A 14,699-nucleotide genomic window follows, 5' to 3' on the forward strand; every position below is an offset into this window, starting at 1 on the left:
AACACTTCATCAAGAGAACTAATTCTCTCCCATTTCTCATTAAATGAAAGCAGAAAATAAACTAATTACTGTACAAAAAAGCAGCCAATAGGATATCACCTAAAGGGAAAAATAACTACATATCTTCTACTTACATTCTCAGAGGATTAACGATTTCTGTCCTAAGGAGTTCTTGAGTTTCACTATAGTATTCTACATCATTCTTTTCTTTGGGTCTAAGTAACACAGTATCCAGAACGGAACTAAAAGCAAATAAGCTGCAAAATAAAAAAGAATACTTTTCCTCATGCTGGAAGTGTACCCGTTTTTGAGAAACACATACTAAAAAGAATATGAAGAGAAAAATCACAAGAAAGAACACATAACATACAAATCAGTGTTTTTCATTAATTGATAGGCAATTAATTTGGTTTGACAGGCAACCAAAACCCCTGTCAGGTTTCCTACGGCTCACTCGTCAGGGCCTAGAAACCCTCCCAGGATAAGGAGAATACCAACATCAAGAAGGTAAACTACAGAGCTTCCCTGGTGGTCCGGCAGTCAGGGAACCACCCTGCAGTGCAGCAGATGCCGGTGTGGTCCGCGGTCTAGGAGGAGCCCACACGAGGTGGAGTAACTAAGCCCCTCTGCCACAACTCCTGAGCCTGGGCTCTAGAGCCCTCACGCCAACGCTACTGGGCACACACACTGCAACTACAGAAGCCTGTGCACCTAGAGCCTGCGCTCCACAGCAAGAGAAGCTACCACAGTGAGAAACCCACCCACTGCAGTGAGCCCCTGCGTGCCACAACCACGGAAAGCCTACATGCAGCAACAAAGACCCACCACAGCCAAAATATAAAATAATAAATCTTTAAAAAAGAAATACTGCTGCTTAGTTTATTAAAAAAAAAAAAAGAAGAAGAAGAAGGTAAACTATTTATTGACAGTGTTAAAGGATAAAAATATACTTACTGGGAAAAAGTTCTTTGCAAAAACTGAAAGAAAGCCTATAAATCTGAGTTAACAAATAGACAACAGAGAAGAAAGTCTGGAAACTAACCTCCGAAGGTAAAAACATTGCCAATACACAACCCATTCAAGATATTATACTTCTTTCTCACCACACCCTTTTGCAGAGACCTAAATTACTTTAAATGTCAAAATCAATTGGGACTAACAGCAGTTATGCACTAACATCAAAGAAAAAAGAAAATTTGGCTAACAGAGTTTTATCAGAAAATCTGAAGAATATTACGTCAGTTCTTGCTTTTGTCAACACTTCAGAGAGATTGAAAATATTCTGCCCCCAAAATGGCCCTCCACTTTTATTCTTCTTCCTGCCTTTAAAATTTTAACATCTTATTAACTTCCTACTTCTTATAACATGGCTGTACCGAGCTGGCAGGTTATACTCAATTTAACTAGCAGTGTACTTGATTCAGTCTTCAGAGCATAAAAATTTTTGCCATGTTAAATTGTTCAACTTTGGAATAAACTACATATACAAGGCAACTGCTTCTACTGAAAATAATTCTTTAAAGCAGATTTATGATTGCCTCTACCTAGTAAAACAAACACACAAATCAGTCAACGGCTTATGGCAAGTCCTGTTGTTTGATTTGTGCACAAAGATCCTGCACTTATTCTCTTCAGTCCTTTGCTTTCCCACATACACTCAGAATATCTGTTCCACCTGTAACACTACCATTTCCTCTTATCCATCATTCACTGCATGACTTCCTGTACTCATATTTTGGATACAGGCATATAAGACAATACTCAGCAGTTTCCCAGGAGCATATAGTGAAATGCAAATCTCCCTTTCTTTCCTGAACCCCAGCCCCCAGTTTCTCCACTCAGAGCCAGACGGCAGTTCCTCTGTCTCTCTCCCTCCTTTTTCCTTCCTCCCTCTCTCTCACACAAACACCTGCCCCCATGGCATTATATTCCTAGTGCATTAATTTTAAACTTACCAGAATAAGGTGGAGTCTAAGTAACAAGAATTGTAATGACCCTGGATACCTTTCTTCTTTCCAATCATTATCTCTAAACCTTCTTTTTCCATTTTTGGTGGAGTATTTTCTTCTACTACTTCACTTAAGTACCCTCCAAATGCTGCAAAGATAAAAATGAAAACAACTCTTTTAAGCTAATATAGTATATATTCCCATACATATTTCCTCACTTAAAAATATCTTTTTGTATTTTGACACACAATTTATTACCCAATTTAAAACTAAGCTAAAGGTAGGTTTTGGTTAATTGTTATTCAGCCTAGCTTATAAAAAATGCTAACATTCATTTTCAACCTTACTTCTTCCACAATTTAAAAAACACTTTAGAGTATCAAGAAATGTAAAAAAGCATCTTTGCCAAGCAAAATATTTTGTTTCCCAAATATTTTGTCTGATGTTTCATTTTTCAAGTTGGAAAAGAAAAAATTTCAAAGCACTATTTCTACATAAGAAAACATGTTTTTCATAAAAACCAGTTTCCTATTTTTTCCCGTTTAACCCTCAAGATGCTTCACCATGACAATACAAAACTAGAAAGGGTTAGTATCAGGAAACTGCCACCTACTATAAGTGATAAGAGGATCAGCCCTTCATCAAGCAATTAAAACTACTTCTTCTAATAATGCTGACTTCTTGATAAGATATGATTATTAAGGTACTTAAGACAATATACTGAGAAGAAAGTCATTCTTGATAAGATATGCTGACTAATATACTTGAACAATACAGAGAGACGAAAATCAGTGCCATACAAAGGCCACATTTCCATCTCTACCTCCTGAGTTGTTGAAAATTAAATGTCTATAATAAACAGAAAGGGAAAAATAAATCCCACTATTTCTCAATTTTTAAGGTCTCAAGCATAGTTTCCTAGCTATTACTTTTTTTAAATGGCCCCTCTTAGAATAAATGTAACTTTCTTATAGACCAAATAATCATTTTTTTTTTTTCTGATTTAAAAGCCTGATGAACTCTAGCAAGAAAGAAAGAACCACTGTTACTACCACCTACTGCAAAATGACATGAGATTAGAACTAGAGTCATTTCAGATTGGTAAATAAATGAAAGGCAGGCAAATACCTAAAGAGTTACAGCGTTCGATCTGATTGGAAACTGGCTGCAGGGACGCAAACCTCGAGTCGGGCCTGCAGCTCTTCAGTTTAACAAACAGCGCCTTCTTAAGGGCACAGGTGAAATAGCGAGTGCCCCTGAAGGTTCCATCTGTACAACCCGCACACTCATCTTCCTGAAAAAAAAAAAAGCTTAGACATGCATTATTCTGCATCTTGCAAAGACACAAACAACTAAGACTCGTTTACCTTAGGGTTAACTAAGTTAACCTTTCCTTAGAAGTCCTTTGTCACACCTGTCCTGAGAACTTCATCAGAAAAAGGGGGTTGACTAATCAGTGTTTCAGCCCACAACTAACAATTTGAGAAGTCAATGCCTTATCCAGCATAAAATCCTCAATGTATTTCCCTTTTGAATACATGCTTAAACCTTCCCTGGTTCACTGACTTTCCTGCACCATTTTCAAAAGCATTAAAACTAGTGGGGAGAAAAGGGCAAACGAAGCTATTTATTTTAACCACTCACAAAGAAGAATTAGCATTCACTAGCCTGCAAACCAACAAATTAAAAAATAAGAAATATTTTTAAATAAAACCTAAGTGTACTCAAATTCTCTTTCCTGATTATGAAATATCAAACAATATTCTAATTTCCAAAATTTCTCCCACAACCAAAGATCTCAAAATGTCACTAAAAATGGTGATTAATCTTAAAGTCAATGATATAAACATTGGAACTGATTGTAGAAGGAAGGTTAAGAAAAACAAGAAGAAGAAAAACTGATAAAAATTTGCTTTCCTTAACGTATTCTGTTTAATATAATGAGCCTAAACACACTGGCCTAAAAATCTATTTTCATTCCTTGAACATACATCAAACTAACATCAGGAACAAGAGGATCAGATGTTTAACAGGTGACAAAGGAAGTCAGGCAATTTGGTAATAAAATTTTTCTCTACTGATGGCTTTTTGACAAATAAAATATTTCACCAAAAAAATATAATAAGGAAAATCTGTACAAAACCCCAGATGGAAAAGAAATATTATTTTTAGGTCAAATTAAATTACCAGTTCCAGTCCAGCTAGTACTTCATTGAGGCCTGGTGGCTGACCAATCCAGCGGATTACCCCATAGAAAGGAGGATTCTCCTTGACCTCAGCCAGCGAGCCCACTTCCAGGCCATGTGAGTTACCAGAAGATACGGCCAAGGGCGGACTCTCCTGCACAGGGGCATTGTTCAGCTCACCCATCACAGACTGAACCGACAGAGAGAGTGGACTGTGGCTAATGCTTCCATTGGTGTTGGGCATCTTTGTCAGACTAAACGGTAAAGAATGAAATCTGTTCTCGCTGGAGAGTGAGTTCATGGAAGGAGGTTGCAGTGGTGGTGAAGCGTGTCCAAAGTCTGGAGGAATCTCTGTAAGTGATTTTGCAGGGTCTTCAGCAACTATAAAAAGTTATTCTTAATTAGATAAGTGTATTCAAGAATATTAAATATGCCCTACATCTTTAAATGTACATACATAAGTCCAACTGCCCACCAGACCTCTTCTAGTATGATTCTCATAAGCACTGCAAAATTACTGTCTCCAAGTCAGCACTCTTGATTCTCCTTCCCCACCTCCAAATTTTTCTGCCTCAGTGAATGGCTCCCAATTACTCAAACCAAAAAAATTTATCATTGATTGGAACTGTTTAAGTTACATTCTTTGTCCAAAATACAATCAAGTTACAAAAACTAATATAAAAAGACAGCAAAAAATTTAAGAAAGATGCTTCTAACTAACGAATCAAAGAAGAAATAATAAAGTAAATTTTTAAAATAAAGGGGAAAAAAAAGAGAAAAAGTGAACACTGGTGGAATACAACTAAAGTAATACTTATAAATGAAATGTATAGACTTAGTAGTTTATTTTAGAAAAAACGTAAGGTAATTTTAATAAACTCAGCACAGAACTTAGGAAGTTAGAAAAACAACAGAATAACCTCCCAAAAAGTAGTCAAGGAAAAAGAATAAACACAAAACAGAAATCAATGAATTAAAAGACCAAAGTCAAAAGCTGCTTCATTAAAAAAACTAACGTAATTGCCAAGCAGGCACTGCCAACCAGTGTTGAACAAACGCCTTAATAAACAGTGCTGAGATAATCAATTATCCATATTTTTTAAAAACTTAATTGAAACTCCTCTGTCATACTCTACACAAAAACCATTTCCAAATGGCTTAAAGACATCAAAGGTAAAACTACAAATTTTGGAAGAGAATAAAGAAGAATGTTCTTTGTGATTTTAGGATAGAGAAAAATATCTTAAACCTGAATATACAAAATCATAAAGGAAAAGACTGACAAGTATGACCACAATAGTATTAAGAGCTACTTGTTCACTAAAAAGTATTGTAGCAAGAATAAAAATAAGAGCCACAAATAAGGAAAAAATATTTGTAATCCTTATTTCTGACAAAGGATTAGTATTTGAAAAGGGTCTATAAATCAATTTTTTAAGAAAGACCAGAAAAAAATTTCTCTTTTCAAGAAAGATTCGTAAAGGCAACTCACAGAAAAAGAAACTTAAATCACCAACAAATCAATGAAAAGATTTTTGTCCTCATTAGGAAACACAATAAAAGAAAGTCAAAACCAACATGAGATATCATTTCAAAAGGCAAAGATCTTAGAACATTAACTGTTGGTGAGAATGACGAGTGAATGATACCCTTACACAAAGCTGATGTGAGTGTAAATTGGCATAACTATGCTGGGAAACACTTTGGCATTATTTAGTAAAGGAAAGATGTGCATATTCCATGCACATATAGTAATTCCACTCCTAGGAACATATCCTAAACATGATAAGAATGTTAACAGCAGAGTTGTTAATAATAGCAAGAAAATAAAATCAATTCAAAAGTCCATCAATGGCTGAATAGATAATTACATTGTGGTATATTTAAATATTTCACAGCAATGAAATGGAATGGAATGATATACAGCAATGAAAATTAATAAATCATAATCACATACTACAACTTGGATGACTCTTAAGAACATAATGTTGAGGAAGACATTAACATAATATCCATGCAGTCTGATTCCTTGCATATAAAACTCAAAACCATGCAGAACTAACAGTATGCTATTTATATAGACAAACTCATAAAGAGATCATGAAAACCAAGAGAATGATAAACTCTAAATTAAATGATCAACACTAAATTAATGATGATGGTAGCTCAGAGGAGAGTGCAGGGGATGACACTAGGAAGAGGTGCCAAGGGGATTTCAAAGGGAATGATAATGTGTTCTTTTTCTTAAAGTGAGTAGTGACGAGGGTGTTTACTATACTTAACACTTTAACTTATTTAAGATTCTTTACTCACGATATTTAATCTATTTTAAAGTTATTCTTTTCTTTTCCAAACTCTCAACCCTCCAAGCCCAACACTCAGTTCCATAGAGCAAAGTCATATTTCTGTCTCCAAAATATATCCCCAGTGTGTCCAACACTCTTACTCTCTACCATCATCTCCACAGTCAAGGTCACCATCATCTCTCACACTGCAGCCAGTGTTACCTGGTCTCTCCACCCTCTACTTGCCAATCTAATTACCACAGAACAACTAGTGAGATCTTTTTAAAATTTAAAGATCTTACCTGATCTTGTGTCATTTCCCTGTTTAAAACCTTCAATGGCTTTCCAGTGTTCTTTCAATAAATACTAAGCTTCTCACCAAAACTTCTTAGGTTCTGGATGACCTGGTTCCTACCTGCCTCTCCAGATTCGTTTCATGCACCTCTTCTCCTTCTTAGCCTGCTGAGGCACTCTGGCCTGTCCCTACTTCCTGTTCCCTAGACAGAAAATTTCTCACTTCAGGTCCTTTGCTATTTCCCCTGCCTAGAATGCTCCTCTCAAGCTCTTTCTCTTGTAGGTTCATTCACACCATCCAGATCTCACATAAATATCATTTCCTCAAAGAATCTTTTCCAAACTACCCTCTGGGAGCCAGTTTCCTATCAGCTGCTATCACCCTGTGTGTCTCCTTCATGGCACACGTCACAGTTGATTATTACCTTATGTGTCTATACATTTATTGTCTATCATACCAACTAGAATATAAGCTGCCTTTAACCGGGAACTTTGTTAGTCTTCTCCATGGCTGGCTTCACAGCCACTAACAAAATACTCAATATTCGTTTTTTGTTTTTTTTTAAAAAGAATAAATGAATCAATGTTACAGAGAATAGCTTTTAAACTATACAAGTAAAACAATGATAGAAAAAATGTTCTTTTACAACTAAATTATTTCTATTTTCTAATTTAAGGATGCATCATATGCTTTTATTATGCTCATCAAGACTGAAATTCTACATCTGTTTCTGGAACACAGAAAGCATTCAATAAATATTTGTTGAACAGATGCACAACAACAACAACAAAAAAATAAAGCGGAAGAAAGTGATGTCCTGGAACCAAGGGAAAGTAGGGCTTTTTCAAAGCAGTGTTTAAGGATAGCAAGAGAGCTAGAAGTCTTTAAACAATTCAACTGATTCTAGAGATCTTCTACCTTAAACAGATGAGTAAAGTGAAGAAAACAAGCTGCTGATACATTTTCTAAATATTGCAATAAATTTAATAGCAGTGTCATTCAAACTGTGTACAATATTTTAATTCGGTACTATTAATAAAGAAACTTTTATGGTCTACTCATTTTGTTTTCAAAAACTACATATATTGGTGAAAAGCTATTTTTTTCTCTGGTAAGTTAAAAGGATAGAATCATTATTTAAAAAAAAAAAAAAAACTAAAATTACAGATTACCTTCATCAATGTACCATGAATTTTTTGATTTGGATTGTGGTTGTGAGTCAACAGAAGACCCATTTAAGGTATAAAATAATTCAGATCTGTTTCTAGTTCCAGGGTCTGAGGTAGATCCTATGGAACAAGAAAAGTTTCTTTTAAAAATAAAGCCAATATGGTGTGAAAGTTTTTCCATAAGAGAAATCAATATGCATATGGTGTCACAATTATACAACCAACAGATGTATGCAAACACAATATATTTTATTAGTGTCTTCAGCTTTGAAAAATTTGGTAACCATATTTGCAACATCAAAAAGATTGTTCAGTGCAAGAGACAATATAATAGTAGACAATATAAAAGAAAAGCCTACCTTTTTAAAAAAAAAAAAAACTACTTTAAAAAAAAAAAAAATCACCTCATGTACTATGGCTTTTTTCCAAATGTCAAAAATCATCATTCCCCAGTTTCATCTGACAAATCTCTTCATTCACAAGTTTAACCTCTTATTCTAAAACAGCTGCCCTCAAAAAGTCTTCAAATGTATATAAATCAATTGCACTTATTAAGTTTAAAAGATTTAAGGTTTAACTATTTTGGAATTGTTAGTCAACAAATCCCTTGCTGGCTTTCCTCATGTCTCTGGAAAAGTGAAGCAGTATTATTTCTTATGCATTAGACTTACTAAATCTAAGAAAACACTAGTGCAGCTATGTTACAGGCAGGGCAAGACATTCCCCTGTCCTAGTACTAAGAGGACATGCTATAGTTGAAAGCAGTGGGGTCTTTAGAACCCATATAAATCTGATTTCTTTTTCAAATTTAAAGCAGATAACTCTACACTTCATTCCTAAAAGTAAAATCTGCTGCAACAAAAGTAGCACACGTGTCTTAAAATCTTTAGGCTATTTATATTTAAGTGAGAGCAGCAAGTTGAACTACCTATCTAGATTCATAGGTTAACATAAAAAATACTACAACCTATGTATTCTATTTAATTCAAAGTCTCTCAGGGTCCAATGCCACATTAAATATTTCTTAGAGTACAATTTCTTTTTAATGAACTGAAACCAAGGAAAAAATAATCTTTTCCTAATCTACATCTGGGTTTAGAACAGGTCTTGCCACCTTTTAAATGAGCTGTTTGGCTTGTATAACTATCACCTAATAAATCTATGACCTATGTGGAAGCTAAACAAAAAACAACTAAGAACTCTACATGCACTGTGAGGGAGTTTCTAGGAGAAAGACAAAAATTTTTGCTTAGCAGTTTGGAATTTAACTCATGCCACCTCTATTAGCAAAACCCACAATATCCCTATACACTTACCCCATATACCATTGCCCATGAAAGGTTACTCTGTACACTGTGACTATACACTACACATAGGGGCTTCCCCGGTGGCTCAAACAGTAAAGAATCCACCTGCAGTGCAGGAGACTGGGGCTTTGATCCCTGGGCTAGAAAGATCCCCTGGAGAAGGGAATGTATTCTTGCCTGAAGAATTCTATGGACAGAGAAGCCGGGAGGGCTACAGTCCATAAGGGTTGCAAAGAGTCAGACACGACTAAGTGACTGAGCCACACATAAGCTATATATACAAATGTTACAAGTAGGGAATTGCAAAAATCAGCTTATATGGACCAGAAAAAGACACAGGTCCTCACAGGAAATTTTTCATTAATTAAAGAAGGTTGGGAAGCCTTGGCTTAAGCAACACCATCTATAAACTTGTTTAGTTAACTACTAAAAACATCTGAGAGAAGAAAATATATATATACATTAAGAAGTAATACTTTTTAACATTTTTTAATCTAAGGCAAATCAAAAATCATATAAATAACTAAGAACTGTATTTTATTAATCCATACCTGTAGCCTTTGGTTTATTATGACTGGATGAACCTTTGTCCCCAACACCTCTTGACATAAATGCAAGTTTCGGAGGCCTCCTTTCCTGTGTCACACTCTCTGAAACAGTAAACATATTTTTTTTAAAAGATAAAAGGAAATTCTTATAAAAGAGAAACAATCAAGCAAATAATGACAGTAATAACAACAATCCCTTTCCAACAAAAAAGTAGCATTTTCACAGTAGTCTTACAAATTCATTAAGGCCATAGAAAGTAGAAAGTCTCTTGATGAAAGTAAAAGAGAGTGAAAAAGCTGGCTTAAAACTCAACATTCAAAAAACTAAGATCATGGCATCCGGTCGCATCACTTCATGGCAAATGGATGGGGAAACAATGGAAATAGTGACAGACTTGATTTTGGGGGACTCCAAAATCACTGCAGATGGTGACTTCAGTCATGAAATTAAAAGACACTTGCTCCTTGAAAGAAAAGTTATGATCAACCTAGACAGCATATTAAAAAGCAGAGACATTACTTTGCTGACAAAAGTCCATCCAGTCAAAGCTATGGTTTTTTCAGTAGTCATGTATGGACGTGAGAGTTGGACTATAAAGAAATCTGAGCACCGAAGAACTGATGCTTTTGAACTGTGGTGTTGGAGAAGATTCTTGAGAGTCTCATGGACAGCAAGGAGATCCAACCAGTCCATCCTAAAGGAAATTAGTCCTGAATATTCATTGGAAGGACTGATGCTGAAGCTGAAACTCCAAACCTTTGGCCATCTGATGAGAATAACTGACTCATTTGAAAAGACCCTGATGCTGAGAAAGATTGAAGGCAGGAGGAAAAGGGGACGACAGAGGATGAGATGGTTGGATGGCATCACTGACTCAATGGACATGAGTTTGAATAAGCTCCGGGAGTTGGTGACGGACAGGGAAGTTTGGCGGTGCTGCAGTCCATGGGGTCACAAAGAGTTGGACATGACTAAGCGACTGAACTAAACTGATACATGGATGTGAGAGCTGGACTGTAAAGAAAGCTGAGTGCCAAAGAATTGATACTTTTGAACTATGGTATTGGAGAAAACTCTTGAGAGAGTCCCATGGTTTGAATCAGATGAAACCAGTCAATCCTAAAGGAAATCAGTCCTGAATATTCACTGGAAGGACTGATGCTGAAGCTGAACTCCAATACTTTGGCCACTTGATGCAAAGAAGTGACTCATTGAAAAAGACCCTGATGCTGGGAAAGACTGAAGGCAGGAGGAGAAGGGGTAACAGAGGATGAGATGGTTGATGGCATTACTGACTCGATGGACATGAGTTTGAGCAAGCTCCGGGAGTTGGTGATGGACAGGGAAGCCTGGCTTGCTACAGTCCATGAGGTTGCAAAGAGTCAGACACAACTGAGCAACTGAACAGATAGAAAGTAGAAAGATCATTCCAAAGACAAATTATTGCTATATTTTAAAATGTAATTTCTGCAAAATAATACATTCTCAAATACAGTCCCGCTAAATGCTTTAAATTCTTGAAAATTTGATCACTTTTAATCAATTTTATTTCATATGTCAACAAAACTTAGTACTAAGTTTTTTGCAGGATTTCCCAGATTGGCATCCCCAGAATACCCCTGTGTGTGGGGAAGTGTCCTAGACTTATTTATTGCATCACCCCAGAACCTTTAATATGCTAATATGCAATGAGATCTCTCAAAGAGAGATATACTAAACTTACTTGATAACATCTTTTGTGTCACTTTACCTATCATCCCAGATCAATATATTTCATGGAACACAGATTGGAAAAAGTCTGGTTAGGTATACATATCAGTTTTGGTTTTTTTTTATGTATGTTTTTAAAAACATATATATGTTAATATAACACATACATATAAAGAGAAAGAAGAGAGACAACTATATACAAATGAATAAAGCAGAAAGCCAGAGATAAATAGCAATAATATTACTGAAGCAAATACTTAAAACTTTTTTGAAATATAAATGCAATAATTCTGGCATACTCGTTGATACAAAGACTACTTTAAATCTTAAGGTCAGTGATTTTCATAAGATATTCACAGACAATGATCAAGCAAATGTAGAAAGTCAGTCTGGAAAGTGTTTCGAAGGAAAATTCAATGCATCCGTGGAGGCCAACAAGACACTCAGGAGTCCTACCTGATAAAGCTATTTATCAGCAAAAGCAATGTACCCAGAGTGGATTTTTGAGAAACCAAAGTAGAAAATAAGAAAAGTTTTACAATTAGAGAAATGCAAATCAAAACCACAATGAGGTACCATTACACACCAGTCAGGATGGCTGCTATCCAAAAGTCTACAAGCAATAAATGCTGGAGAGGGTGTGGAGAAAAGGGAACCCTCTTACACTGTTGGTGGGAATGCAAACTAGTACAGCCACTATGGAAAACAGTGTGGAGATTCCTTAAAAAACTGGAAATAGAACTGCCATATGACCCAGCAATACCACTTCTGGGCATACACACTGAGGAAACCAGATCTGAAAGAGACACGTGCACCCCAATGTTCATCGCAGCACTGTTTATAATAGCCAGGACATGGAAGCAACCTAGATGCCCATCAGCAGATGAATGGATAAGGAAGCTGTGGTACATATACACCATGGAATATTACTCAGCCGTCAAAAAGAATTCATTTGAACCAGTCCTAATGAGATGGATGAAACTGGAGCCCCTTATACAGAGTGAAGTAAGCCAGAAAGATAAAGAACATTACAGCATACTAACACATATATATGGAATTTAGAAAGATGGTAATGATAACCCTATATGCAAAACAGAAAAAGAGACACAGAAATACAGAACAGACTTTTGAACTCTGTGGGAGAAGGTGAGGGTGGGATGTTTCAAAAGAACAGCATGTATACTATCTATGGTGAAACAGATCACCAGCCCAGGTGGGATGCATGAGACAAGTGCTCGGGCCTGGTACACTGGGAAGACCCAGAGGAATCGGGTGGAGAGGGAGGTGGGAGGGGGGATCGGGATGGGGAATAAGTGTAAATCTATGGCTGATTCATATCAATGTATGACAAAACCCACTGAAATGTTGTGAAGTAATTAGCCTCCAACTAATAAAAAAATTAAAAAAAAAAAACTGAATTATGACCTGTAAAAAAAAAAAAAAAGAAAAGTTTTACATTATATGCACAAGGAAAGGGCTGTTTTTTTTTTTTAAGAAAAAAGGAAATAATCCTGAATTAATTATATATAAATGATGCTTTGTAACTTTTTTCCACAGTTGGAGAGGGAGAAGACTGCATTATAAAACTATATCTTAACTGTCTCATAATGTGATCAAATGGAATATTATTTTAATTCAAAATTAAACTGAACAACCATGTGTTTAACCAAGTGATACAGTAAAAGAAAGGCTATTTACTAGTATTTTTTATTATGTTGCCATTCTTTTCCAATGAGTCAGTTCTTTGCATCAAGTGGCCGAAGTATTAAAGTTTCAGCTTCAACATCAGTCCTTCCAATGAATATTTCGGACTGATTTCCTTTAGGATGGACTGGTTAGATCTCCTTGCTGTCCAAGGGACTCTCAAGAGTCTTCTCCAACACCACAGTTCAAAAGTATCAATTCTTTGGCACCTAGCTTTCTTTACAGTCCAACTCTCATATTCATACACGACTACTGAAAAAACCATAGCTTTGACTAGATGGACCTTTGTTGGCAAAGTAATGTTTCTGCTTTTTTATATGCTGTCTAGTTTGGTCATAGTTTTTCTTCCAAAGAACAAGTGTCTTTTGATTTCATGGCTGCAGTCATCACCTGCAGTGATTTTGGAACTCAGGAAAATAGTCTGTCTTTCATTGTTTCCCCATCTATTTGCCATGAAGTGATGGGACCAGATACTGTGATCTTAATTTTTTGAATGCTGAGTTTTAAGCCAGCTTTTTCACTCTCCTCTTTCACTTTCATCAAGAGGCTCTTTAGTTCTTCTTCGCTTTCTACCATAAGGGTGGTGTCATCTGCATATCTGATGTTTCTGGTATTTCTCCTGGCAATCTTGATTCTAGCTTGTGCTTCATCCAGCCCGGCATTCTGCATGATGTACTCTGCAAATAAGTTAAATAAGCAGGGTGATAATATACAGCCTTAATGTACTCCTTTCCCAATTTGGAACCAGTCTGCTATTTCAGGCTTGGTTCTAACTGTTGCTTCTTGACCTGCACACAGTTTTCTCAGCAGGTAGGTAAGGTGGTCTGGTATTCGCATCTCTTGGAGAATTTCCCACAGTTTGTTGTGATCCACACAGTCAAAGGCTTTAGTGTAGTCAATAAAGAAGAAGTAAATGTTTTTCTGGAACTCTCCTGCTTTTTCGATGATCCAGCAGATGTTGGCAATTTGATCTCTGGTTCCTCTGCCTTTTCTAAAACCAGCTCGAACATCTGGAAGTTCATGATTCACATGCTGCTGAAGCCTGGCTTGGAGAATTTTGAGTATTACTTTGCTAGTGTGTGAGATGAGTACAACTGTGAGGTAGTTTGAACATTCTTTGGCATTGACTTTCTTTGGGATTGGAATGAAAACTGACCCTTTCCAGTACTGTGGCCCCTGCTGAGTTTTCCAAATTTGCTGGCATATTGAGAGTAGCACTTTCATAGCATTCATCTTTTAGGATTTGAAAGAGCTCAGCTGGAATTCCATCACCTCCTCTAGCTTTGTTCGTGGTGATGCTTCCTAATGCCCACTTGATTTCACAATTCCAGGATGTCTTGCTCTAGGTGAGTGATCACACCATCATGGTTACCTGGGTCATAAAGATCTTTTTTGTATAGTTTTTCTGTGTATTCTTGTCACCTCTTCTTACTATCTTCTGCTTCTGTTAGGTCCATACCTTTTCTGGCCTTTATTGTGCCCATCTTTGCATGAAATGTTCCCTTGGTATCTCTAATTTTCTTGAATAGATCTCTAGTCTTTCCC

The 14,699-nt window shown here is 36.2% G+C and overlaps 1 protein-coding gene across 11 annotated transcripts in view; it reads right to left on the minus strand.

Annotated features, from left to right (window-relative positions):
* CYLD (CYLD lysine 63 deubiquitinase) overlaps nucleotides 1–14,699 on the minus strand; it is a 71,485-nt gene that overhangs the window by 22,596 nt on the left and 34,190 nt on the right. For 10 of the 11 annotated variants that reach the window (XM_043435409.1, XM_043435416.1, XM_043435410.1 and 7 more), the window contains 6 exons: nucleotides 9,743–9,841; nucleotides 7,888–8,004; nucleotides 4,137–4,516; nucleotides 3,078–3,243; nucleotides 1,956–2,097; nucleotides 135–257 (listed from right to left, as the gene is read on the minus strand). In XM_043435409.1, coding sequence (XP_043291344.1) covers nucleotides 135–257; nucleotides 1,956–2,097; nucleotides 3,078–3,243; nucleotides 4,137–4,516; nucleotides 7,888–8,004; nucleotides 9,743–9,841 — 1,027 coding nt within the window. The remainder of the gene's footprint in view (nucleotides 1–134; nucleotides 258–1,955; nucleotides 2,098–3,077; nucleotides 3,244–4,136; nucleotides 4,517–7,887; nucleotides 8,005–9,742; nucleotides 9,842–14,699) is intronic. The other variant, XM_043435415.1, reaches the window with a different exon arrangement.

This window comes from Cervus canadensis, chromosome 18, assembly GCF_019320065.1.
Source record: "Cervus canadensis isolate Bull #8, Minnesota chromosome 18, ASM1932006v1, whole genome shotgun sequence".
Classification (NCBI taxonomy): domain Eukaryota; kingdom Metazoa; phylum Chordata; class Mammalia; order Artiodactyla; family Cervidae; genus Cervus; species Cervus canadensis.